This window comes from Triticum urartu, unplaced genomic scaffold (genome assembly GCF_003073215.2).
Source record: "Triticum urartu cultivar G1812 unplaced genomic scaffold, Tu2.1 TuUngrouped_contig_514, whole genome shotgun sequence".
Classification (NCBI taxonomy): Eukaryota; Viridiplantae; Streptophyta; class Magnoliopsida; order Poales; family Poaceae; genus Triticum; species Triticum urartu.
In genome coordinates, this window is record NW_024115789.1 from 12,944 (window position 1) to 39,261 (window position 26,318).

The 26,318-nt window shown below is 43.0% G+C and overlaps 1 protein-coding gene across 4 annotated transcripts; it reads left to right on the forward strand.

The window, feature by feature from the left end:
• The first annotated feature begins 9,897 nt into the window (after positions 1 to 9,897).
• On the forward strand, positions 9,898 to 14,190 carry LOC125528821 (E3 ubiquitin-protein ligase At1g63170-like). 4 transcript variants are annotated; one of them, XM_048693257.1, is made up of 7 exons: positions 9,898 to 10,177; positions 10,252 to 10,383; positions 10,453 to 10,512; positions 11,906 to 12,701; positions 13,061 to 13,186; positions 13,267 to 13,543; positions 13,771 to 14,190. In XM_048693257.1, exons 4-7 carry the CDS (start codon positions 12,070 to 12,072, stop codon positions 13,996 to 13,998), a joined length of 1,263 nt encoding a protein of 420 aa, XP_048549214.1. In that variant the 5' UTR covers positions 9,898 to 10,177; positions 10,252 to 10,383; positions 10,453 to 10,512; positions 11,906 to 12,069; the 3' UTR covers positions 13,999 to 14,190. The 4 variants fall into 4 exon arrangements, with proteins under 4 accessions (XP_048549214.1, XP_048549212.1, XP_048549215.1 ...); XM_048693255.1 differs by having other exon boundaries at positions 10,459 to 10,512; XM_048693258.1 differs by having other exon boundaries at positions 10,025 to 10,177; positions 10,279 to 10,383.
• The last annotated feature ends 12,128 nt before the right edge of the window (positions 14,191 to 26,318 follow it).

Below are 26,318 nucleotides of genomic sequence, written 5' to 3' on the forward strand. Positions count from 1 at the left end.
ACGATGATGAAAGTGATGATGAAAATATGCATGTTATTCCTGAGGGCTATCTTTTTGATATCGAATCTTCTGCCGCTATTTTAGCTTGTAGGGATAGATATGAGCTTAAGAGGTTATTAGTTAAATGGAACAAAGAATCACCTAGAGATAAAATGAAACCCAACCCTGCTTTTGCTACTTCACATATATGTGTTCCTGATAAGGATTATGAATTCTCTATTGATCCTGATATAATTACTTTGGTTGAATCTGATCCATTTTATGGCTATGAATCTGAAACTGTTGTGGCACATCTTACTAAGTTAAATGATATAGCCGCCCTGTTTACTAATGATGAGAGATCGCGTTACTTTTATATACTCAAAATATTTCCGTTCTCATTAAAGGGTGATGCTAAGATATGGTTTAATTCTCTTGATCCTGGTTGTGTGCGTAGTCCCCGGGATATGATTTATTACTTCTCTGCTAAATATTTCCCTGCTCATAAGAAACAAGTTGCTTTGAGGGAAATATACAACTTCGTGCAAATTAAAGAAGAGAGTCTCCCACAAGCTTGGGGAGGCTTCTCAAGTTACTTAATGCTTTGCTTGATCATCCTCTTAAGAAACCCGAAATACTTGATATCTTTTATAATGGACTAACCGATGCTTCCAGAGATTACCTGGATAGTTGTGTTGGTTCTCTTTTCAGGGAAAGAACATCGGATGAAGCTGAAATTCTATTGAATAATATGTTGAAAAATGAAAATAATTGGGCACCTCCTGAGCCAGCTCCTGAGCCAACTCCTGCTCCAATTACTGAGCCTATTCTTAAACCAACTCCGAAGAAGAGAGGTGTTCTATTCCTCAGTCCCGAAGATATGCAAGAGGCAAAGAAATCTATGAAAGAAAAAGGTATTAAAGCTGAAGATGTTAAGAATTTACCTCCTATTGAAGAAATACATGGTCTTAATATACCGCCTGTTGAAGAAACATATGATCTCAATTCTTTATTTACTGAAGAACCTCCTAATCTCGATATCCCGACACAGGTAGTAAAGGTAAATCCTCTCTATAGATATGATAAAGCTGAAGTCCCTCCTACTAAAATTGCTAGTCAGTGCTTGGATGAGTTTGATAACTTTATGTTTAAGCAAGATGACTTCAATGCTTATTTTGGTAGACAATTAAAAGAAAATGCTTATATGATTAGACGCTTGGGTGATTATATGGCTAATATTAAAGGTGAACTTAAACTTGTTAGCAAACATGCTTCTATGGTTACCACTCAAGTAGAACAGGTACTTAAGGCTCAAAAAGAAGTGCTTGATGAAATGAATAGTAAGAAAAATGATTATGCTGTTAGAGTGGCTACTAGAACTGGTAGAATGACTCAGGAACCTTTGTATCCTGAAGGCCACCCTAAGAGAATCGAGCAAGATTCTCAAAGAAACAATATTGATGTTCCTAGTTCTTCTAAAAAGAAGAAGAAGAAACATGATAGAACTGTGCAAACTTCTAGTGAACCTATTGCCGAACCACCTGATAATCCAAATGATATATCTATGTCTGATGCTGAAACACAATCTGGTAATGAACATGAACCTAATAAAAATATTAATGATGATGTTCATGACGATGCTCAACCTAGTAATGACAATGATGTAGGAATTGAACCTGCTGTTGATCTTGATAACCCACAATCAAAGAATCAACGTTATGATAAAAGAGACTTTGTTGCTAGGAAACATGGTAAAGAAAGGGAACCTTGGGTTCAGAAACCCATGCCTTTTTCTCCAAAACCATCCAAGAAAAAGGATGATGAGGATTTTGAGCGCTTTACTGAAATGATTAGGCCTATCTTTTTGCGTATGCGATTAACTGATGTGCTCAAAACAAATCCTTATGCTAAATATATGAAGGATATCATTACTAATAAAAGAAAGATACCGGAAGCTGAGATTTCCACCATGCTTGCTAATTATACTTTTAAGGGTGGAATACCAAAGAAACTTGGAGATCCCGGAGTACCTACTATACCTTGCTCCATTAAAAGAAATTATATTAAAACTGCTTTATGTGATCTTGGAGCCGGTGTTAGTATTATGCCTCTCTCTTTATATCGTAGACTTGACTTGAATAAGCTGACACCTACCGAAATATCTTTGCAAATGGCTGATAAATCAACTGCTATACCTGTCGGTATTTGTGAGGATGTGCCTGTTGTGGTTGCAAATGTTACTATTTTAATGGACTTTGTTATACTTGATATTCCCGAGGATGATAGTATGTCTATTATTCTTGGAAGACCTTTTCTTAATACCGCAGGGGCTGTTATTGATTGCAACAAAGGCAATGTCACTTTTCATGTTAATGGTAATGAGTATACGGTACACTTTCCGAGGAAACAACCTCAAGTTCATAGTATCAACTCCATTGGAAAAATTCCATCGATTATAATTGGAGGTTTTGAATTTCCTCTTCCTACTGTCAAAAAGAAATATGATATACTTATTATAGGGGATGTGCATATCCCCGTTGAGGTAACTTAGTGTTATTCGAAATTTCTCTGGTTTCATGATTATCGGAATGAGTTTGTTAACAAGACTTGATCAACCTTGTTAGTGGATTCTTTTTGATGAGCATGATATGGATGAAACTAGAAGCACAACCTTCTGTACCCTCTCTATATTTTCTATTAATTAGTAGAAATAAAGTAAAAATAGTATTTTCTATCTGTTTCCTGACTTATCCGTGCAATATAAAAATATCCTGAAAATAAAAGTCTTTAGAATGACATGCCAATTTAATATGATTTTTTGGGAATATTTGAGGATTTACTGTGCAAAAATTACCGCAGGAGGAGCTGCCACCTGGTCACGAGGGTGGTGGGCGCGACCCCCCCTCTAGGGCGCGCCCCCTGCCTCGTGGGCCCACGGTGGCCCTCCTCCACTTATCCCAGCACACATCTTCTTCCTCTGTCTCGCACAAACCCAAAAACCAACTCAAGCACGAGTTCCAGCCACTTTTGCTGTGATTTTCGATCTCCTTGCTCAAAGCACCTCTCGCAAAACTGCTTGGGTAGATTGTTCCTTGGTATGTGACTCCTCCATTGGTCCAATTAGTTTTTGTTCTAGTGCTTTATTCTTTGCAAATTTGTGCTGCATAGGTGACCATGTTATTGAGCTTGCATGTCAAATTTATATGGTTCCAAGTAGTTCTAATGCTTGATTTAGGCTCTAGGCACTTGTAGGAGTAGTTGCTATCAGTTTTATTGAAGTTGGTTCAGTTTTGTTTGAAGTTACTAAAAATTTCAAATTTTTTTAGAGAAAAACAATATGCTTAGGAAGATGTTCCAAGGTGGTTCTTCTAAGAAGCAAGGACCCAGGATTGCTATGTGCGATGCTGACGAGGATCCACCAAGAGACGCTCCAGTACGGCCTTGCGAATGGCCGTCGGAAAATTTTATGGACCGTGCAGGAATTAAAGAAGAATTCAAAGCATATTTGCGCAATGCCAGTTTTGAGGATTTTGAGGCTAACAAATGCCCCCAGTATCATGATCTCACAAGTTCATTTGTGAGGAGGTTTGAGTATTCATCTTCGCGTAATTCTCCTTCAGTCATGTTTGATCTCTATGACAAATCTTATACCATGGGCTTAGAGGATTTCACTTCTGCTTGCAAACTTCCATCATGGGGTAGTGTTAGGGATCCCCCTAAATCTGAATTTAGAAACTTTCTTGCTAGTATAACTATGGGGGAATCTAGAGATATAACGCAGGCTACCATAGGGAGCATTCACTTTCCTGCTATACATTATTTTGCTCTCTTCATCGGTAGATGCATAAATGCTAAGGATGAAGCATGTCACATGTGTGCCCCTGATCTTAGCATTCTTAGGAGTGCTGTGTTAGGAGACCAATCTTATCATATGGGAGCCATTGCAGCTCGTAGGTTGCATCATAATAGACATAATGGAGATTTCTTTGGAGGAATTTATGCAACCCGCTTAGCTCACTTTCTTGAGATAGACATTCGTGAGGGTGATACGGAGTTGCCTCCTGCATATTTAGATTATAACTCTATGGCTTTGCACCAGTTTGTCGAGAGGCCTGAATCACCTCTCTTATATTGTTTAATTTTTGATAAACGATGTGTTTTCCGTATTACTCTCCCTGCTCCTGCCTTCTTTGATTCACAGACAAAAAGAAGATATGTTATTACCAGAGAGGAGGCAGAAGAGTACGAGAGGAGAGCGGAGGAAACTCGACTCCACGCTGCAGCTCAGCAGGGGATAACCGCTGCACATCAGTATGCTCCCAACTATTCTTCGTCGCAGTACGACCCCAGCTACACCTATGGGTATCCGCCAGGCTATCCCTGGCAATAGACCAACTTAGGCCAAAAGCCTAAACTTGGGGGAATACGTGTTTCTCACCGACATTACATTTATGTCCACACACACTCGTTGCTAGATGTCGGTGCTCATACTCTTTCACTGTAATATCCATGCTAGTTTATTTTCTTTTTCCTACTTTCTTCTTGTGTGTTTGTTAAACCTTAAGAAAAACCAAAAAAATTAGTAGTAGTTTATTTTTCTGCTGTAGTAGTAATAATTAAAAAGAAAACCCAAAATATTTCCCGTTCTTCTTTTGCTTGTTGGGAGCTTTCCCGTGTAAATAGTTTTATTTCTTTTCTTTTCTTTGGGGGTCACTAGGAGAAAACCATAATTAAATTGTTGAAGTGGCTCTTATATGCATTATTGTTGATTTAACCAAGAGCCCATATTGCCTTGTCTTCTCCTGTTTATTGAATGCCTGCAGATTCCAGCTTAGTCCAATGCACGTACACTCTTATTATTATTCACACCGTTCGATCATGCAAGTGAAAGGCAAATATGATGATATATGATGGACTGACTGAGATGAGAAAAGCTGGTATGAACTCGACCTCTTTTGTTTTTGTAAATATGATGAGCCCCTCGTTCTTGATTCAGCTTATTATGAATAAACATGTTTGCAATGACAATTAGAGATCGTAGTTGCTTGTGCCATGCTTGATTAGCTATGAGTTATAATGGTTTACTTTGTGTGCCAACATGCTATTGAGATGATTATGATGTGGTATGATGGGGTGGTATCCTCCTTTGAATGATTTAAGTGACTTGACTTGGCACATGTTCACGCATGTAGTTGAAACAAAATCAACATAGCCTTCACGATATTTATGTTCATGGTGGATTATATCCTACTCATGCTTGCATCCAATATTTATTAATCTTAATGCATGTACATGGCTGTTGTCGCTCTCTAGTTGGTCGCTTCCCAGTCTTTTGCTAGCCTTTACTTGTACTAAGCGGGAATACTGCTTGTGCATCCAATCCCTTAAACCCCAAAGTTATTCCAGATGAGTCCACTATACCCTCCTATATGCGATATCTACCTGCCGTTCCAAGTAAATTTGTATGTGCCAAACTCTAAACCTTCAAATAAACATTCTGTTTCGTATGCTCGAATAGCTCATGTATCAACCAAGGTTGTCCTTATCTTCCGTGTTAGGCGGGTTATTCTCAAGAGGAGTGGACTCCGCTCCTCACTCACGAGAAAATGGCTGGTCACCGGGATGCCCAGTCCCATGCTTTATGCAAACCAAATCAACATTAATTGCAAACAAAACTCCCCCTGGGACCTGATGTATGTTGGAGACACTCGTTTCGAGCAAGTCATGGATTGATGCTTGTTGGTGGAGGGGGAGTATAAACTTTACCATTCTGTTTGGGAACCGCCTATAATGTGTTTAGCATGGAAGATATCACCATCTCTTAGTTGCTACGTTGACAATGAAAGTATACCGCTCAAAATACAATTTATCTCTATTGCAAAACCAAGCTCTGGCACCTCTACAAATCCCTGCTTCCCTCTGCGAAGGGCCTATTCATTTACTTTTATGTTGAGTCATCACCCTCTTATTAAAAAGCACTAGCTGGAGAGCACAGCTGTCATTTGCATTCATCACTGTTAATTTATATTGGGTATGACTATGATTGGATCTCTTTTACCATGAATTACAATGTCTAGTCAGTCCTTGATCTTTAAAGGTGCTCTGCATTTATGTTTTGCGGTCTCAGAAAGGGCTAGCGAGATACCATCTTGTTATATCATATTATGATTGTTTTGAGAAAGTGTTGTCATCCGAGATTTATTATTATGGCTTGCTAGTTGATTATGCTATTGATATGAGTAATTATGAGACGTGAGAATTATTGCAAATGTGGTTAGTTATGATCTATGCTGAAAACTTGAATGTTGGCTTGACATAGTTACAACAACAAGAGCAAACAGAGTTTATAAAAGTTTTTCTTTCTTTCTTTCAGTTTGTCAACTGAATTGCTTGAGGACAAGCAAGGGTTTAAGCTTGGGGGAGTTGATACGTCTCCGTCGTATCTACTTTTCCAAACACTTTTGCCCTTGTTTTGAACTCTAACTTGTATGATTTGAATGGAACTAACCCGGACTGACGCTGTTTTCAGCAGAATTATCGTGGTGTTGTTTTATGTGCGGAAAACAAATATTCTCGGAATGACCTGAAACTCCACGGAACATCTTAGAAAAAATAATAAAAAATCCTCGCCAAAGATGAAGACCAGGGGGCCCACACCCTGTCCACGAGGGTGGGGGGCGCCCCCCCTCTAGGGCGCGCCCCCCTACCTCGTGGGCCCCCTGGATGCCCTCCGACGCCAACTCCAACTCTATATATTTGCTTTCGGAGAGAAAAAAATCAGAGAGAAGAAATCATCGCGTTTTACGATACGGAGCCGCCGCCAAGCCCTAAAACCTCTCGGGAGGGCTGATCTGGAGTCCGTTCGGGGATCCGGAGAGGGGGATTCGTCGCCGTCATCATCATCAACCATCCTCCATCACCAATTTCATGATGCTCACCGCCGTGCGTGAGTAATTCCATCATAGGCTTGCTGGACGGTGATGAGTTGGATGAGATTTATCATGTAATCGAGTTAGTTTTGTTAGGGTTTGATCCCTAGTATCCATTATGTTCTGAGATTGATGTTGCTATTACATTGCTATGCTTAATGCTTGTCACTAGGGCCCGGCAACCCCGAAGTGACAATAATCGGGACCACTCCCGGTGATGACCATAGTTTGAGGAGTTCATGTATTCACTATGTGCTAATGCTTTGTTCCGGTTCTCTATTAAAAGGAGGCCTTAATATCCCTTAGTTTCCAATAGGACCCTGCTGCCACGGGAGGGTAGGACAAAAGATGGCATGCAAGTTCTTTTCCATAAGCATGTATGACTATATACGGAATACATGCCTACATTACATTAATGAATTGGAGCTAGTTCTGTGTCACCTTATGTTATGACTGATACATGATGAACCGCATCCGACATAATTATCCATCACTGATCCGGTGCCTACGAGTTTTCCATATGCTGGTTTACGCTTATTTACTTTCCCGCTGCTACTGTTACAATCACTACAAAATACCAAAAACATTACTTTTTTTGTCTTTACTTTTGTTGCCGCTACCACCACTATCATATTACTTTGCTACTAAACACTTTGCTGCAGATACGAAGTTTCCAGGTGTGGTTGAATTGACAACTCAGCTGCTAATACTTGAGAATATTATTTGGCTCCCCTTGTGTCGAATCAATAAATTTGGGTTGAATACTCTACCCTCGAAAGCTGTTGCGATCCCCTATACTTGTGGGTTATCAGAGGCGTAGGATGAAGATGGCCTCTCTCTAACAACCCTGCAACCAAATAAGAAAGAGTCTCTTGTGTCCACAACACACCCAATACAATGATAAATTGTATAGGTGCACTAGTTCGATGAAGAGATGGTGATACAAGTGCAATATGGATGGTAGATATAAGTTTTTGTAATCTGAAAATATAAAAACAGCAAGGTAGCAAGTAGTAAAAGTGAGCGAAAACGGTATTGCAATGCTTGGAAACAAGGCCTAGGGTTCATACTTTCACTAGTGCAAGTTCTCTCAACAATGATAACATAATTAGATCATATAACAATCCCTCAACGCGCAACAAAGGGTCACTCCAAAGTCACTAATAGCGGAGAACAAACGAAGAGATTATTGTAGGGTACGAAACCACCCCAAAGTTATTCTTTCTGATCAATCTATTGGGCTATTCCTATAAGTGCCATAAACAGCCCTAGAGTTTGTACTAAAATAACACCTTAAGACACACATCAACCAAAACCCTAATGTCACCTAGATACTTCAATGTTACCACAAGTATCCGCGGGTTTGATTATACGATATGCATCACACAATCTCAGATTCATCTATTCAAACCAACACAAAGAATTTCAAAGAGTGCCCCAAAGTTTCTACCGGAGAGTCAAGACAAAAACGTGTACCAACCCCTATGCATAAGTTCACAAGTTCACAGAACCTGCAAGTTGATCACCAAAACATACATCAAGTAGATCACGTGAATATCCCATTGTCACCATAGATAAGCACATGCAAGACATACATCAAGTGTTCTCAAATCCTTAAAAACTCAATCCGGTAAGATAACTTCAAAGGAAAAGCTCAATCCATTACAAGAAGGTAGAGGGGGAGAAACATCATAAGATCCAACTATAATAGCAAAGCTCGCAGTACATCAAGATCGTGCCAAATCAAGAACACGAGAGAGAGAGAGAAACAGAGAGAGAGATCAAACACATAGCTACTGGTACATACCCTCAGCCCCGAGGATGAACTACTCCCTCCTCCTCATGGAGAGCGCCGGGATGATGAAGATAGTCACCGGTGATGATTCCCGCCTCCGCCAGGGTGCCGGAACAGGGTCCCGATTGGTTTTTGGTGGCTACAGAGGCTTGCGACGGCGGAACTCCCGATCTAAGTTCTGTTCTAGGGTTTTGGGGATTTATAAGAGGCGTTGGCGTCGGGAATAAGTCAGGAGGGCCCACGAGGCGACGACAAGGACGGGGGAGGGCACCCTAGGGGGTGGGGGCGCCCTCTGTCCATGTGGATGCCTCGTGGCTCTTCTCCGGTATCTTTTCGTTCTAGTATTTTTTATATTTTTCAAAAATAATCTCCGTAAATTTTCAGGTCAATTGGATTCCGTTTGATATTCCTTTTCTGCTAAACTCAAAAATAAGGAAAAAACAGAAACTGGCACTGGGCTTTAGGTCAATAGGTTAGTCCCAAAAATCATATAAAATGACATATAAATGCATATTAAAAATTCGAGATAGATAATACAATGGCGTGGAACAATTAAAAATTATAGATACGTTGGAGACGTATCACGATGCTTAGGTGCATGGCATCGCTTCTTTTTTGAATTTGTATTCCAGACTTCGATTCTCCTCAAGTTTAAAGGAGCTCCGGTGTAGATTCCTACCGTCTTCTTGAGACCGTGACGTTAGGATTTCTCATCATGTGGTGAGACTTGTGTGAGTTGCTTTAGATCCATGTAAGGGTTCAACGACGACAACTGCGAGTGGTCCTTAGAGGCACGTGCACGAAGACTTCTTGGTTGTCATCGACAAGGTCAAGTCGGCTCCAGCAGTGGAGCGGCGACAACGGCTCGTTCCGACGACAGTAGTGGTCGTTATGTGGTCTCAGAATCTCGACCTAATTTTTATTAGGTTTGTACTGTTGATCCTTTTAAAGTTATTATCAACAATGGGTGTTTTTTTTCGTTTCACTAAAGAACAAGAAAGACCAACCTAATCCTGCATCTCACAGTACATTATTACCCACTCTCCCGTTGATGAAGTCATCGATCCAACTGCCATCTCGGCTCTCTTGCGCCAAACACCGATCCTCCGTTTGAAACCACTCACCATCTCCCACGTGGCCCATCGCCCATCCCAGCAATTCCGGTGAAGCGGCCACGTGCGGTTCTCACGCCGCTCACCACCTCGCCGTGCGATCCCTAACGCGCATCCAGCCAACGGCCACGATGTATACAGCTCGCCCTTCTCCTTCCCCCACCTCGAGCGGCCAAAAGATTCCTCCAAAATAATTACTCTACTTATTAGAAACAAAATCACCACAACAAAACACAATTGTTTTTCCCTTCCAAATATACGTCGTCACTCAACTTGGAGAAAGGGGAAGAGAAGTAGAGGAGGAGGAGGAGGACTGAGGAAGGAAGACGAATTCGACTCGGAGTTTTGGACTTGGCCATTTGGTATATTCCCATCTTCCCCTTCCCCGCCAGCTGGGTGCTTTCCGTTTAACTAATGGAGTTTGCTTTGGTCCAAGGGTTTGGCACCTGTTCCTTCCCCTAAGGCCCAATCTTGCAGTCCGGCGATTTTTCTTTGGATTTCTTTGGTGAAACCCTCGGCGGATGGTCGCTTGGGAGCCAAGCATTTGATTCGATCTTAAGTGGTCCAGGTACGCGTCTGGCGTTATTCCTCTGCTTTCTTCCGCCTTCTTCTCTCATGGATTCTTGAATCTGTCAAGTTTCAGGCGATTGGAGGAGCTGCTGGCTGCTGCTGTTCCCGGGGAGTGGATTTTCTTGAGGTATGTGGTGTTTCTGGTTCGGCTTGATCTTCTGTATGCGGCGGACTTGGTCCCTTTTTTTAGTCTCTGAATAACTGATGGAGAAAATGTGAGGGGAAATAGGCGAAAATCAGTTTAGTGTTTGATTAAGGCTGTATGGAACAAGAATATAGCTGTTAACTAGAGTACTTCTTTACTACACTAGAACATCGAACTTCAAAGAGCTTATAATTGGTGTTTGGATAATATAATTAGACGAATAGAGCGCCAGAAGATGCCACAGGCCCACAGCCTCGAATATACCTAAATCTGGAAAAAGTTTTTGGTTAGTTTGGAGGTCTGTTGTCATGATTTACAAGTTTTTAGTACAAGATGAACTCAGTTTGGGGTTCTTCATCTATTCTCAGTGAGATGTAGAGAATGCTCATGCTGATGATAGACTAGACTCACCCGTCTTTTGTTCCTGTGCTTTGTTCATCATTTAATTGAATTATCATTATTTGATTTGCTCTCTAAATCAACCCGGGAGATACAGATCGGCTTAATGTTGGTAGTATGCTATCATGAAAATCTTTGCATGTCTTCGCTGAACACCTCTTTACATTTCCCCATGTGATTACCTTGAACCCATGATGTTCTTTAGTCAGAAGTATTTTTATGTGTAAATGATTGTATACTCTGCTCAATTAAATGGAATGATTCACAAGTACTATCTCTGTTTCTAAATTAAACTGCCAAAACGTCTTATATTCAGGAGCATAGGGTGTAGTTCCTACTTTAAGTATATTATAAGCATTCCGTTTTAAGTTGTTAGAGAATGTTGTTCATCCATACGAGGTTTCAAACTTGGCCTCCATTTGTTACAAGTTTTGAGCATGATACTGAACCTGTATATATATGTATTGGTGAGCAATCCACTAAGGACATTCTACAATGATGATGTAATCCTTTCTCTGTTTCTGAGCAGAACATGCACAGTAACTGTGATGCTAGGGTTCACATCTATACACGGACTTGCAGGTCCCCAGGTCAAATTATGCAGTTAGGTTGAATTCCCATCAGAAACTGGTAGGATGGGATATAGGCCTCTGAAAATCTTTCAGAGAAACATCTTTTGTGCTATACTAGCTATTCATTCCTGCTTATCTGACAAGTGACAACTATGTATCATTATGCCAGTCAAACCGCTAAAATTACTGAAGTATTGTTTTCCTCGTATTATGGTGTCTGTACACAACTTAACCAGAGACAGTAAATAAATGCAGATTGAGCTCCCTGTTATAGATCAGTTGAATTGACCACAGCAAATATATGTAGATTGTTATTAATGTTAGTCAATTCTGTTTAGAGCTTCTTGCTTAAAGAGAGCTAGTTAAATATAGCTAATTGGCATCTGTTGTTCATCTTCTTTCAGGTGCAGTGAATCTGTCCTGCTGTCATAGGTTTAAAAAAAACAATTCAAATTGCCTGGCCTTGGATCAAGTCCATTTTCCTATAGAGATTGCCATCTGTCTTAAGTCAAAGCAGCTGTATTTCTGGCAAACACAACGAGCTAGTTTCATATGCAGCGTTCAGTTGATGGCTGCTCATCCTGTTGAATCAGAAGCAAGCAGTGAAACAGACAATCACCCTTTACTGATAGACCACATGGAAAATACTGCTCATCTTGAGATTGCAATTGAGAGCCCAAGGGATGATGTTGCTTCATCGTCAACCACTCGTCGGGAGGATAATGATGGTTTGGATCGATTGCCTCACATCTCAGAAAGTTCTTCGGAGACAACTACTGCATCTAACTCTCAAAGTGCTCCTCTAGCAAGAAGAGATGCTAATCGTGCTCGTCATCGGCAAAGTCCGTTGAATTCTAGTTGCTGGATCTCCATTGAGCTTGTTGTAACAGTTAGCCAGATTATAGCGGCCATTTGTGTTCTGTCATTGTCAAGGAAGGAACGTCCGCATTCTCCATTATTTGAGTGGGTCATTGGTTATACGGTAGGTTGTGTTGCTACTCTTCCTCTTCTCTACTGGCGCTATCTCCATCGCAACCGCCCAACAACTGGGCAAGAACCAGCAAGTCAGAACTTCCCTCCGAACAGTATATCTGAGTCCAATTCTCACACAACAAATTCGGCCCCTGGCATGTCTGAAGCTGGTTTTGTAACTGACACAAATGGAGTCTCGCAAAACAACGTGCTTACCAGAAATCCCAGGTAACATTGTCTTCAGTTCCATGATTACTTCAGCCCCTTTTAAATTTATATGCCTGTAGTCTAATTCATCTACTGTCTCTCTCTGTAAGACATGTGGAGAAATTGCGTTAAACCTCTATTTGTTGTGCTATTATGATTGCACAGTAGGATAACATAAATGGGGTAATGTGGACACAATCTGATGACAAAAATATACATGACTATTATTCTGCCAACGTTTTGTTAAAGTAAAGCTATCGTCCTGTGTGGAGGGCATTAGTATTCTCAGCACTTCTTTGGCTAGCTTTCTTTAGAGTGCAGCCTCTGAGTTGCTATGTTTTAAGTTTTAAACTGAGGTGCACCCGGACTCTTTCTTACAGGGCCCAAGCTTATGCCGATCACTTCAGGATGGCCCTTGACTGTTTCTTCGCCGTGTGGTTTGTTGTGGGGAATGTGTGGGTATTTGGTGGACATTCCTCTGCCCATGACGCTCCCAACTTATACAGGTGAGCTGCTAGCTTCCCGTGCTGCAGTATCTTTGCAACTCATTTATGTGTTTCATAAGTGTAAATCTTTTCTTTTTCAGGTTGTGTATAGCCTTCCTCACATTTAGCTGCATCGGCTATGCTATGCCTTTCATTCTGTGCGCACTGATATGTTGCTGCCTGCCCTGCATAATCTCCCTAATGAGCTTTCGTGAAGATCTAAACCAAAACAAAGGTGCTACTGCAGAAGCAATCAATGCCTTGAGAACATACAAGTTCAAAACGAAGAAGTCCCGTAACGGCGAGGGGATTGAAGTCGGCGGCGGAGTTGTTGCTGCTGGAACAGACAAGGAGCGGATTGTTTCTGCTGAAGATGCTGTGAGTTTTTCTCCCACACTCCTATCTACTCCCCTCATTCACTATTACAAGATGTTCTGGATATTTCAATATAGACTGAAATGAGCGAACAAACACACTAAAACGTGTCTACATATATCCCATTTAGAAAAAAGTTGGAACATCTTATAGTAGTGGGAGGGAGTATTACACAACTTTCTTACCTATACTCTTGATTTAAAGCCTGAGGTGCGTCCTTTGATATGCAGATTTGCTGTATCTGCCTAGCAAGATACTCGAACAATGATGATCTCCGAGAGCTTCCTTGCACCCACTTCTTCCACAAAGAATGCGTAGACAAATGGCTCAAGATAAACGCACTGTGCCCCCTCTGCAAAGCTGAGATAGACAGTGGCCCGACAACTGCTCCTGCCATTGGCTTTGGGCGTCGCCACAGTGACAACAGGGTAGGAAATGACATCGAATCGCAGCTGTAACTCTGCATTATCCATTGAGGGTGCAACATGTCCCTGATGTGGCTTCGACAGAGCAATTTGTAAATTATAAAATGAAATAGTTGACACAATGTACGGGCCCCTTATATTATCGAACCGGCTCTTCACGGTCTGATTACTGTCTCATTGTCAAAATATGTTCCGAAGATGGTAATTCAGGTTACCGGACATGAATTACGAGCCTTTGCTGGTTACCTTTGTTGGTTACTGATGGCAATCCTCCCGGTTTTAGCAGACTGGCTAGAGATGGTTAATAGCCATTTGTTTTTCCTTTGTCTAAATACCAGATGCTGATCAGAGCCCATAATAGACAGAAGAAGTTTGCTAACTTTGACTCTTGCAGATTACGTTAATGTACTATTTATGTTGCTACGTACTCCTTGCAGAAAGAAACCATAAAATACATTGTAGTCCCTCTGTTCCTAAATATTTGTTTTTCTAGAGATTTCAAATGGACTACCACATACAGATGTATATAGACATATTTTAGATCACTTAGTTTGCTCCGTAAGTAGTCACTTGTTGAAATATCTAGAAAGACAAATATTTAGAAACGGAGGGACTACAATGTATTTTATGGTTTCTGCAAGGAGATGGTAATATGATCGATGGCTGCAATCCATAGTTGATTGATGGTGCTGGCGAAAACAGCATCAAGAGAAGATGGCCGATCATTCCCTGAACTATTTTACTTCTGCTGTTGTTCTCCTTGATGGTGCTAAGCACAGAATAACCTCTGGCGTTCCCACATCATGCAGTACCCAGACCACACCAGGAAAGGTGGCCATCTTTCTAGAGAAGTATGGCTCTCCTTCTATTTGCGGATGACTCGCTTATACTTATGTCTGCTGATGAAAAGAATGCATTATGAGTTAGAACAATCCTTGACGAAAATTGTACGAGCTCAGGTCAGATGGTGAATGAAGAGAAATGTAGCATCTTTGTCAGTCCCAATACTGATGTTCATTCAAGGGTACAAGTGTGTAAATTGCTAAATATCATGACAGAGTCCCCAAATGACAAGTGCGTGGGTTTTTGCCTGCAATGGTGGGAGTGGACCGTTCAGATTGTTTCCGCATCTTATTGATGGAGTTTGTGCAAGAGTTGCAGGGTGGAAGGAGAAATGCTATCAACAGGAGGAAAGTAATTGTTGCTTTAGAGTTGTGGATCAACCCATACGCGTGCTTGCAATGTTAGTGTTCAAAATCCCGAAAAAACGCTGTTTTGTTGTGCTGGTTTCATGAAGTCTTGGCACAACGATTTTCTGAACCCCGTGATGAACGAATTGTTCGATGGGAGCAGTTCCCACGCAATCGATCGCCGGCTATTGGTGTCAAGTATTCATTGGGTAGCATGGTGAAAATTATGTATCCTAAGCTTATGGGTGCAATGGGATTTAGAAACCTAGAATATTTTAACCTGGGCATGTTAGCCAAACAATGATGAGAATTGATGGAGGAACCAAACTCTTTGTGTGTTTCTGCTCTAAGAGCGAATATTTCCTGGAAGGAAATCTGCTTAATGCAAAAGCAAAGAAGGGTTAATCAATGACGCGACAAGTATTATGGCAGGATTGGAAGCCTTTAAAGGATGATATGTTTGCCAATCCCAAGTGAACATATGGGAGGACAATTGGGTTATTTTGAGTCCAAATTTAAGGGTGAGAACACCCGAGAAGGTTTAATGCTGAATAAAGTTTCAAATCTCCTTAATCTAGAGATGAGTACTGTAACACCCATAATGCGGCTATAACTCCCACGTGTCGGGGCACGATTTAGAGGCATAGCCACATGATAGACTTGTCGCAAGAGGGTAATCTCCACACATCCCATGTACTGAATAAAAAAGGGATAAAGAGTTGTCTTACAATCGCCACTTCACAATACATAATTAAATCATACATCATCCAAAGTACAATCAAAGGTCCGACTACGGAATCAAAATAAAAGAAGACAACCCCAAATGCTAGATCCCCGATCGTCCCAACTGGGCTCCACTACTGATCAATAGGAAACGGAACACAATAACGATCAAGATCTTCATCGAGCTCCCACTTGAGCTCGGTTGCGTCACCTGCACTGGTATCATCGGCACCTGCAACTGTTTGGAAGTATCTGTGAGTCACGAGGACTCAGCAATCTCACACCCGTGAGATCAAGACTATTTAAGCTTATGGGTAGGAGAAAGTGGTGAGGGGAAGCTGCAGCAAGCACTAAGCATATATGGTGGCTAACATACGCAAATGAGAGCGAGAAGAGAAGCAACGCAACGGTCGAGAAGCTAGAAATGATTAAAAAATGATCCTGAAACTACTTACGCACAATCATAACACAAGAACCATGTTCACTTCTCGGACTCCGCCGAGAAGAGACCATCACGGTTACACACGTGGTTGATTCATTTTAATTAAGTTAAGTGTCAAGTTCCCTACAACCGAATATTAACAAATTCCCATCTGCCACATAACCGCGGGCATGACTCTCGAAAGTTTATACCCTGCAGGGGTGTTCCAACTTAGCCCATCACAAGCTCTCACGGTCAACGAAGGATATTCCTTCTCCCGGAAAGACCCGATCAGTCTCGGAATCCCGGTTACAAGACATTTCGACAATGGTAAAATAAGACCAGCAAAGCCGCCCGATGTGCCGACAAATCCCGATAGGAGTCGCACGTATCTCGTTCTCAGGGCACACCGGATGGGCAAGACGTCGGGTTGGCATAGACCCTGGTTGCCCAGGGGGCGCCGGACATCGCCCACGTTGGACCAACACTCAGAGGAGCACTGGCCCGAGGGTTTAAAATAAAGATGACCCTTGAGTCAGCAGAACCCAAGGGAAAAAGGATTAGGTGGCAAATGTTAAACCCAAGGTTGGGCCTTGCTGGAGGAGTTTTATTCAAAGCGAACTGTCAAGGGGTTCCCATAACACCCAACCGCGTAAGGAACGCAAAATCAAGAAACATAACACCGGTATGACGGAAATTAGGGTGGCAAGAGTGGAACAAAACACCAGGCATAAGGCCGAGCCTTCCACCCTTTACCAAGTATATAGATGCATTAAAGTAAAAGATATAATAATGATATCCCAACATATCCATGTTCCAACATGGAACAAACTTCAGCTTCACCTGCAACTAGCAACGCTATAAGAGGGGCTGAGCAAAAGCAGTAACATAGCCAAACAACGGTTTGCTAGGAAGGTGGGTTAGAGGCTTGACATGGCAATATGGGAAGCATGATAAACAAGTGGTACGTAGCGCGACATAACGATAGAGCGAACAACTAGCAAGTAAAGATAGAAGTGATTTCGAGGGTATGGTCATCTTGTCTGAGATCCCGCAAGGAAGGAGAACGAGTCCATGAAGAAGACAAACGGACGTAGTCGAACGGATCCTCACAAACGCGACGTTACCGGAACTAACAAGAAGAAGCAACGCCGGAAAGGAGCAAACAACATAGTAATCAACCATCACATAAACATGGCATGATGCACAACCAAGTATGATGCATGTCTGGTTTAAAGAGGCATGATGACATGGCAAAGTGCAACAACCAAAACTACAAATTAAGTGGAGCTCAATATGCAACGAGTTGCATACTGACGAAACACCACATGACTTATTTAGTTCTCTCCCGTTTATGTACTCAACAATATTAAATGTTGAATAGCATGGCAAGGGGTGAAACATGAGTAAAATACACAGTTAGGCATTTTAAGTGAGGCCGGAAACATCAAACAACAATTCCGGTAAATCCTCATGTGCATTTAGCAATTTAATGCAAACAACAATTCTAACCATTTTAAAAGTTGTTACCATGATGCGAATGACATGGGCAAGTTTTATGCATTTTTTTATGAAAAAGTTGACATGAGCATATTATGAAGCATTTGTCATCGTGGCGGAAACGAAAGGCGTGCCACGACAACGAATCTGAAAATGATGCCACGGCAACATATCGGTTCCGGCAACTCAATTGGGATGCTGGTGCAAAGGAACAAGTGTGGGTGCGTGAAACGTGCAAGAGTGACGGGGAGTGATCCCGGATACCGGGTGTCCCACATGTCGATGATGGTGCCAAGCGAGGGAAACAACTAACATTCACGGGAGGGTACAACATCCAAACATGCATCTCATACAACACGTGCATTCGTTCACGGGCGGTCGTCTCGGGGTTACACCTTCAAAGCGTGCAAACGGGACGGTTCTCGTTCGGTGCAACATAGAGGAAGTAGACGTTCTCGGGACGTTTGTAGTGGAAGTAGTCGTTCTCGCTTCGTAGTTGTACACACTCCGTAGGTGTCCGGGGTCACAACGAGGAACTTGACGTCCATGGGGTCTTCGAGGGTTGACGGTAGTGGTACTCGGTCATTTCGAAGAGGTACTTGGGGTCTTCGAACTTCCCGGTCTTGTCACTTGAAGGGGTACTTGGCATTTCTGCTACCCGGGTCATCAGCGGCGGTAGTTGTTTTATGCATCGGGCATCAAGGTTCTTGTCGTTCTTAGCGATTCCGAAGGCGGCGGTAGTGGTACACGTTACGTAGTTGTTCAGGTCGTCGGTAGAGGTACTTGGTGACATCCACGGGATCAGTAGTTGTACATGCGCGTAGGGGTACTTGGCGTTTCCGTGTAGCTGAACTTGAGGGGCATCGACGTCGTGGTCAACTTCGGACCTGGGGCTCCATGATGGCATCGTGGCAGTCTTGCAGCGACATCATCCGCAAGGGCGTTGGGGGAGGAGATGGTGGCGACAGAGGACGAAGCCAAGGAGCAGCAGCGTGAGGAGGGCCATGGCGGGCATCGGGGTTGAAGGCCGGAGGTGGTTGCGGCCAGAGCAGCGGCGGCCTTGGAGGCAGAGGAGGTCCGGTGAGGTAGCAAGCCAGTGGTGGGGAAGGCAGCAAGGCGGCGATGTGATGGAGGCGCAGAGGAGGGCGGCGAGGTCGAGGACGGGACTGGACATTGACGAGGATCCCGAGGACGGATGGCGATGGCGACGTCGTTGCCGGCGCAAAGGCGGAGGAGTCGAGGAGGAGGCCTCGGGCATGGAACGCGGGCAGCTGCTCGCTGGTCTTGGCGCGGGCGCCATGGCCATGGTCGGAGCAAGACATGCAGGGCGGCGCAGTCGTCGCTGATGCGAGGGGAGAAGGGCGACGGGTGATGCAGTGGGTCGAGGCGGCGAAGGAGCACGCTACATGCGACAAAGGAGAACACGAGCGAGGCGCGAGGGGATCGGGGCGAAGCCCTTCCTGGCACTGGTAGCGTGTGTGCGTTGGTAGCGCTGGAGGAGGAACGAGGAGAGAGATGGGGTTCGGGAAGGGGTTATAGGGTTAGGAGGTCCAGATGGGCCTTGGGCCGAATTAGTTGGGCTACTAGGAGGCCTAGCTGGGCTGGACTCTCTTCTCCCTCTCTTATTTCCTTTAACAGAAACACATTAGAGAGAAGAAAAGGAAGAGGGGGTTAGGGAAACAATTTGTGCATGGGGGCTATTTTGTCGGACTCACAAAAATGTGTATGATCCCAGAAAAAATGAAGTGGCAAGATTGCAAGAATTGAATTCAAATTCATTTGAATTTAATTCAAATGGATTTGAATAGGAATGGGGTGTTTGAGAAGTCCAAAACGTTGGGAATTTTGGTGGAGATTGGAAAAGTGATGAAAGAATTTATGGACAACGTTTGAGGTCAAGATGTGAGATAACAAAGGCCTGGGGAATTACTTGCAAGTGTGTTCTGGTTAATTTCAAACTAATGGAATATTTATTATAGCTCCCTAATATTGGGAGGATATGTTATAAAGAGAAAACACCATGTGTACTTCCCTCGATTTAAATGAATCGAAGATCCATACAATTTAATTGGTTGAGTTTTAGGAATTGGTGCAAGATGACATGATGCAATGCACATGATGCTAACAAAATGAAAGCAACGAACCAAACAAATCACACGGCAAATCTCGGAAATCATGGAAGGCATCTGAAGCTCCGGTTGTAGGGCGTTACAAGTACATGGGACAAGGAGTTGATTCACTCTGTATTTTGGCCGGTTCACGCAGAAGCTATACCATATATCCACCTTGTTAGGTCATCTCTAATGCTGACCCATAAATCTGACACCGCATCCGCCGCAGACAGGAGGCCAGTTCGTGGATACGAATGCATAAGCTGGCCATCCAATGAAATTCACATATATTTTAAAACAAGTTTAAACAAACCAGACAAAATTCATCAAATAAGTCAGATTTCATTAAAGTTCGAACATAATTTACATAAAAAGTTGATATTTCGGTCGTTTAACTAAAACTAAAAAAAGCCTAAACCTTATACAGAATGAACACTTCATATGTGTGGCCGCCCAGCCTTGCCGCACTGTCGTTGTTGTTCGTGTAGTCATCGTCGTGTTCCAGCGGCAGAAGGGCACCGGAGGGCTGCGACAGCCTTGACCAGCTGCTATCAGCCACTCGCGAAGGAGCCGTTAGGCCTCCTTCTGTGCGGTGCGAAGGGCCGCTGCGGCTAATGCAGATGGCGCCTGCGGAGATCCGATGGCGGCCTTGCCCTTGCCAAGGTTGGCGGAGGAGTCGCTAAGCGACCACTCCTCGCCGATCTTAGTGAGCTTGCCGTCAAGGCGGCGGTGGCGCCTGGCCGTCGTCTTTGCGGTGGTGATGGAGCGGTCAAGGGCGCGCTCGGCGATGAGGTTTGGGTCGTTGCGGACCCATTCCAATGCCACGTCGGACTTGGCGAACACGGATTGGCGGGCGATGTTGCGCCGGTTGTACCGTGCATGTTGCCTCGCCACACGCTCCTCCTCGAACACGATGAAATGCAACTGCAAGTGTCGCAAAATACAAAACAAGATAAGGCCTGACCCAGCCCAACTCAAGAAATAAAATACAAGCTGAAACCAGGGGGTAATGTTGAGCGTTTTTCTACTTATACGTTGATTATTTGAGATTAACCTTGAACATTTTTCAATAGCATGATAAGTATTTTTGAAATAAAAGATGAATATAGAAAACATGAATAACTTTTTTTATCATATATCTTGACACATGCTTGCATTTTTTGAGTATCAAATAAACATAAAAAGGAAAAATGGAAAAATAGAAGAAAGAAAAAGGGAAATGAAAAAGAAAAAATAACCAAAAAATTGGTGGAAACCATATCTTAGGAAAAATTGTGAACAACTAGTATCCTGAAACCACTAGTTAAGGAGTACCCCTTGCAAAGATCCCCCCCCCCACACACACTTTCTCTGTTTGACAAGGCGCACTGCATGTGAGCCAATTCTCGCAACTTGAGACTCTTCCCTTTTTTAGATTCATTTTTCAAGAATGTTTTATCTCTTGAACTATGCGTCCAAGTACTGAACCGTTTCACTGTTGAATTTCTCACACTGAGATCTTCGGCACTAGATCCCATGTTAAGGTTTTGACGAACTATTTTTTTCACGAAAATGAAAAAACAGAAATCAAGAAAAAAGCAAAGAAAAAAACATTTAAAACCAAATAAAAACCAGTTAGCACAAAAAAAGAAAAAAATGGAAACCCGAAAACAAGGTTGCGGGTTTTCACATTTTTTGGAGCACACATTCTGTTTTTCCTTTTTTTCTCGTAGAAGCACAACTGTATTTCTCATGAAAGTGTTGGGGAACGTAGTAATTTCAAAAAAATTCCTACGCACACGCAAGATCATGGTGATGCATAGCAACGAGAGGGGAGAGTGTCGTCCACATACCCTCATAGACCGTTAAGCGGAAGCGTTATAACAACGCGGTTGATGTAGTCGTACGTCTTAACGATTGACCGATCCTCAGCACCAAACGTACGGCACCTCCGCGTTCAGCACACGTTCAACTCGGTGACGTCCCGCGAACTCATGATCCAGTAGAGCTCGGGGAAGAGTTTCGTCAGCACGACGGCGTGGTGACGATGTTGATGAAGCTACCGACGCAGGGCTTCGCCTAAGCACCGCTACAATATAATCGAGGTGGATTATGGTGGAGGGGGCACCGCACACGGCTAAGAGATCAACACATCAATTGTTGTGTTTATGGGGTGCCCCCTGCCCCCGTATATAAAGGAGCTAGGGGGGAGGCGGCCAGCCAAGGAGGAGGGCGCGCCAAGGGGGGAGTCCTACTCCCACCGGGAGGACTCCCTCTTTTCCTAGTTGGAGTAGGAGAGGAGAAGGAAGGGAGAGAGGAAGAGAAGGAAAGGGGGGCGCCGCCCCCCCTCTTTGTCCAATTCGGACTAGAGGGAGAGGGGGCGCGCGGCTGCCCTTGGACGCCCCTCCTCTTGTCCCACTACGGCCCATTAGGCCCAATATACTCCCCGGGGGGTTCCGGTAACCCCCCGGTACTCCGGTAAATGTCCGAAACCTTCCGGAACCCTTCCGGTGTCCGAACATAGTCATCCAATATATTGATCTTTATGTCTCAATCATTTCGAGACTCCTCGTCATGTCCGTGATCATACCCGGGACTCCGAACTACCTTCGGTACATCAAAACACAAAAACTCATAATACCGATTGTCACAAAACTTTAAGCGTGCGGACCCTACGGGTTCGAGAACTATGTAGACATGACCGAGACACGTCTCCGGTCAATAACCAATAGCAGAACCTGGATGCTCATATTGGTTCCTACATATTCTACGAAGATCTTTATCGGTCAAACCGCATAACAACATACGTTGTTCCCTTTGTCATTGGTATGTTACTTGCCCGAGATTCGATCGTCGGTATCTCAGTACCTAGTTCAATCTCGTTACCTGCAAGTCTCTTTACTCGTTCTGTAATGCAACATCCCGCAACTAACTCATTAGTCACATTGCTTGCATAGTGATGTGCATTATCGAGAGGGCCCAGAGATACCCCTCCGACAATTGGAGTGACAAATCCTATTCTTGATCTATGCCAACTCCACGAACACCATCGGAGACACCTGTAGAGAACCTTTATAATCACCCAGTTACGTTGTGACGTTTGGTAGCACACAAAGTGTTCCTCCGGTATTCGGGAGTTGCACAATCTCATAGTCATAGGAACATGTATAAGTCATGAAGAAAGCAATAGCAGTAAACTTAAACGATCAAGTGCTAAGCTAACGAAATGGGTCAAGTAAATCACATCATTCTCCTAATGATGTGATCCCGTTGATCAAATAACAACTCATGTCTATGGCTAGGAAACTCAACCATCTTTGATCAACGAGCTAGTCAAGTAGAGGCATACTAGTGACACTATGTTTGTCTATGTATTCACACATGTATTATGTTTCCGGTTAATACAATTCTAGCATGACTAATAAATATTTATCATGATATGAGAAAATAAATAATAACTTTATTATTGCCTCTAGGGCATATTTCCTTCTGAAAGCAAATCTATGCTTCTTGTGGAAGCATAATATTTTTTCGGATTGCTTCTCGCGGAAGCAAATCTATGTTTTCACGAGAAGTAATATGTGCTTCTTGTCAAAGCACATATCTTTTTTCCTTTTTCGTGCTTCTGGCGGAAATAAATTTGTGCTTCCACAGAAAGCAAAGAAGCAAATATGTGCTTCTTGAGGAAGCACATTCTTTTTTTTTGATAAGCACATGTGTGCTTCTCGCGGAAGTAAATATGTGCTTCTGTGGAAGCATGGAATTTCCCTTTTTCGAGAAGTACAACTGTACTCCCATGGATGCACGAAGCAAATCTTTATTTCTTGTGGAAGCATAAATCTTTTTGCCACGTAAAATGAAATTTATTCAAAAACTAGAAAACTCAGGCGAAAACCAAGAACCCAAGAATACCAAAATAAACTCATCTAAAACATGAAAACACACATAAAAAACATATCTAGAGGGAGTGCTAGCACACAACATCTAGCAACGATTGAGCGCACCACTTGGCGTGCTTCCAAGCCACCAAAGTTACCCCTGGAGGTTGGAGGTCTCCCGCAATGGCTAACCTCCAGTTTTTTTAATAAACCAGGAAGCTTTATTGATTAGAAATTAACCATACATCATTTGTGAGTGTTGTTACAATTTCATTTAGAGGTTTCTCAAACCAATCAAAAATCAAAGAAAATCTAGTAATCTAGTGAGCTCATAAGCAATTTTATTTGCTCCTCTATTACATTGTTCGAATCTAGTAGTAACAAAGTCACACGCATAATGAAAACAATCGTCGAAGATTGCCGCCGCCGCACCCGCCGACTGTCCTCTGTCCTGCATGGTATCAATCACTTTCAGGTTGTCCAAGTTAATAATAAGGCGATTGCACCCCGCCCTTTGCGCCTGTGTAAGGCCAAATTTGAGTGCTAAAGCTTTCGCCATCAACACAGCCGCACAGTAGTCAAGCTTCTCATTCCCTCCAGTGATTAATCTGCCTTTTTCATCTCTCAGAACTGCCCCCATCATACCCCTAAGCAGATCATGATCAAAAGAAGCATCAACATTCAGTTAAAAAAACTAAGAAAAAACTTATCTAGAGGGAGTGCTAGAACACAACATCTAGCAGCGATTGAGCGCACCACTTGGCGTGCTTCCAAGCCACCAAAGTTACCCCTGGAGGTTGGAGGTCTCCCGCAATGGCTAACCTCCAATTTTTTAATAAACCAGGAAGCTTTATTTATTAGAAATTAACAATACATCATTTGTGAGGATTATTACAATTTCATTCAGAGGTTTCTCAAACCAATCGGAAATCAAAGAAAATCTAGAAATATAGTGAGCTCATGAGAAATTTTATTTGCTCCTCTGTTACATTGTTCGAATCTAGTAGTAACAAAGTCACAGGCATAATGAAAACAATCGTCGAAGATGGCCGCCACCGCACCCGCCGACTGTCCTCTGTCCTGCATGGTACCAATCACCTTCAGGTTGTCCAAGTTAATAATAAGGCGATTGCACCCCGCCCTTTGCGCCAGTGTAAGGCCAAATTTGAGGGGTAAGATTTCGCCATCAACACAGCCGCACAGTAGTCAAGCTTCTCATTCCCTCCAGTGATAAATCTGCCTTTGTCATCTCTCAGAACTGCCCCCATTGTACCACTAAGCAGATCATGATCAAAATAAGCATCAACATTCAGTTAAAAAAACTAAGAGGACAAGACCAACCCCCCTCCCTTTTCATAGTCGCCTTGGGAGATGATGCATTTACAAAGTTTGACGTGTGGATTAGAATCCCCAAAATATGAAGTGCATTTTGGGTTATCTCCTTGTGCACTAATTTCCGTCTTTCCCACCATAGATACCAAGCTGAAACAACAATTATTCACACATTGTGGTAACCCATTATACACAATTCTTGGTCTGGAAGAAGAAGTAGTACTCCAACACCGCCTCTCCAGCACGATCAACCTCACAAGCTCTATTGATAATATCATTCATCCCCAGCTTTCTCCAAACCTCCTTTGCTTCACTTGAAAGTGCGTTATATCGACTAGAGGGGGGTGAATAGGCGATTTTTATGAAATTATTCACTAAGGAATTTGCTGGTGAGGAAATTCCTTAGCGAAGAACTACTAGCAGCGGAATAAGTACTCAAAAGTAAACACAATAGAATACAAGCATAGTCATCATGATGAAATGAAGACAGGCACAGAGTACAGGAAGCGTAATCACAGGATAACACAGGACGAAGACAAACAGACTGAAGAAATTGAACTGAGGAAATTGAGAAAGTCTTCAGTCAAAGTCTTCAAACACAGATATGAACAAACACACAACACAGTTATGAGGAAATGAAAGAGTTGAGGGAGTAGAACCAGTAAGCTTGGTGAAGACAATGATTTGGTAGACTAGTTCCAACTGCTGTCTCAGTTGTACGTCTGGTTGGAGCGGCTGAGTATTTAAACTCAAGGACACACAATCCCGGACACCCAGTCAAGGACACTTAGTCCAAGACACCCAGTCCTCACCGTATTCTCCTTGAACTAAGGTCACACAGACCTCGTCCAATCACTCGTGGTAAGTCTTCAGGCGACTTCCAAACCTTCGCAAACTTGGTCACCCGGCGATCCACAATTCCTCTTGGATGCTCTAGACCATGACGCCTAACCGTCTGGAAGAAGCACAGTCTTCAAAGGTAACAAGCGTCGGATCCACTCAGGATCAATCTCTTCAGTGATGCTCAATCACTTGGGGTTTGTAGGTGTTTGGTTTTTCGGTTTTTCCTCACTTGATGATTTTCGCTCAAAGTCCTCGGAGGATGGGTTGCTCTCAAATGACAAGTGTCAGTTTCTCTCGGAGCAGCCAACCAGCTAGTGGTTGTAGGGGGTGGCTATTTATAGCCTAGGGAGCAGCCCGACATGATAAGACATAAATG

Bases quoted from the DNA above. Each gene is read 5' to 3' on its own strand.
- LOC125528821 (XM_048693257.1), top strand. From the start codon at position 12,070: ATGGCTGCTCATCCTGTTGAATCAGAAGCAAGCAGTGAAACAGACAAT. The intron at 13,187-13,266 runs GTGAGCTGCTAG...TTTCTTTTTCAG, and splicing joins GACGCTCCCAACTTATACAG to GTTGTGTATAGCCTTCCTCA. The intron at 13,544-13,770 runs GTGAGTTTTTCT...TTTGATATGCAG, and splicing joins TTGTTTCTGCTGAAGATGCT to ATTTGCTGTATCTGCCTAGC.